Source organism: Haliaeetus leucocephalus, unplaced genomic scaffold (genome assembly GCF_000737465.1).
Source record: "Haliaeetus leucocephalus isolate CR32 unplaced genomic scaffold, Haliaeetus_leucocephalus-4.0 Scaffold657, whole genome shotgun sequence".
Classification (NCBI taxonomy): Eukaryota; Metazoa; Chordata; class Aves; order Accipitriformes; family Accipitridae; genus Haliaeetus; species Haliaeetus leucocephalus.
This window is the reverse complement of record NW_010973093.1, coordinates 1,170,612-1,171,369: the sequence shown is the minus strand read 5'-3', so window position 1 is coordinate 1,171,369 and position 758 is coordinate 1,170,612. Positions and strand designations below refer to the sequence as shown.

The window sequence follows — 758 nt, the reverse complement described above, 5'->3', positions numbered from 1 at the left end:
GATCGGGGCGTTCAGGGATGGAGACCGCGCCCGGGAGAGCCCCGCCGTCCTCCGCCGAGGCGTTGCGGTTGGCGCTGGCGGCTCCGGGGTTGCCCGACGGCCCCTTCGGTTGCCCCATCTGCCTCGACCTCCTGAAGGACCCGGTGACGGTACCGTGCGGGCACAACTTCTGCCAGGGCTGCCTGGGGGCGCTCCGTCAACGGCCGGGCCCCCCCGACGGCAGCGGCGGGGCGGGCGGGGCTGCCCGCTGCCCGCTCTGCCAGGAGCCCGTCCCCGCAGCCTTACGGCTCCGCAAGAACCGCGCCCTCTGCGAGGTGTTACCGCTGCTGGCGGCCCCCGCCCCCGCCGCCTCCTCCCCCCCGTCCCCAGCCGCCGGGTCCCCGATGGCCCCGGGAGCCGAGGAAGAGGATGCGGCGGGGGAGGAAGGGACGGCCGTGCTGTGCGACGTGTGCCCGGCGGGGTCGCGGGTGGCGGCGGCGCGATCGTGCCTGGTTTGCTTGGCCTCTTTCTGCGGAGCCCACCTGGAGCCCCACCGCCGAGCCCCCGCTTTCCGTGCCCACCGCCTGGTAGCCCCGCTGCGGCGGCTGGAGGAGGGTCTCTGCCCCCGCCACCTCCAGCCCCTCGACGGCTTCTGCCGGGCCGAGCAAACCTGCGTCTGCGCCCGCTGCCGCGCCCACGAGCATCGCGCCCACGACGTGGTGCCCCTCGAGCGGGAGCGCGAGCATAAGGAGGTGCGTGGGCTGGGGTGGGGGTCCCCG

At 76.1% G+C, this 758-nt stretch overlaps 1 protein-coding gene across 1 annotated transcript in view; it reads left to right on the top strand.

Moving 5' to 3' along the window:
* Window positions 1-6: 6 nt before the first annotated feature.
* TRIM47 (tripartite motif containing 47) overlaps window positions 7-758 on the top strand; it is a 6,945-nt gene continuing 6,193 nt past the window's right edge. The window contains exon 1 of the mRNA XM_010579338.1: window positions 7-731. Within this exon, the coding sequence (XP_010577640.1) occupies window positions 18-731 (714 nt within the window). The 5' untranslated portion in view covers window positions 7-17. The remainder of the gene's footprint in view (window positions 732-758) is intronic.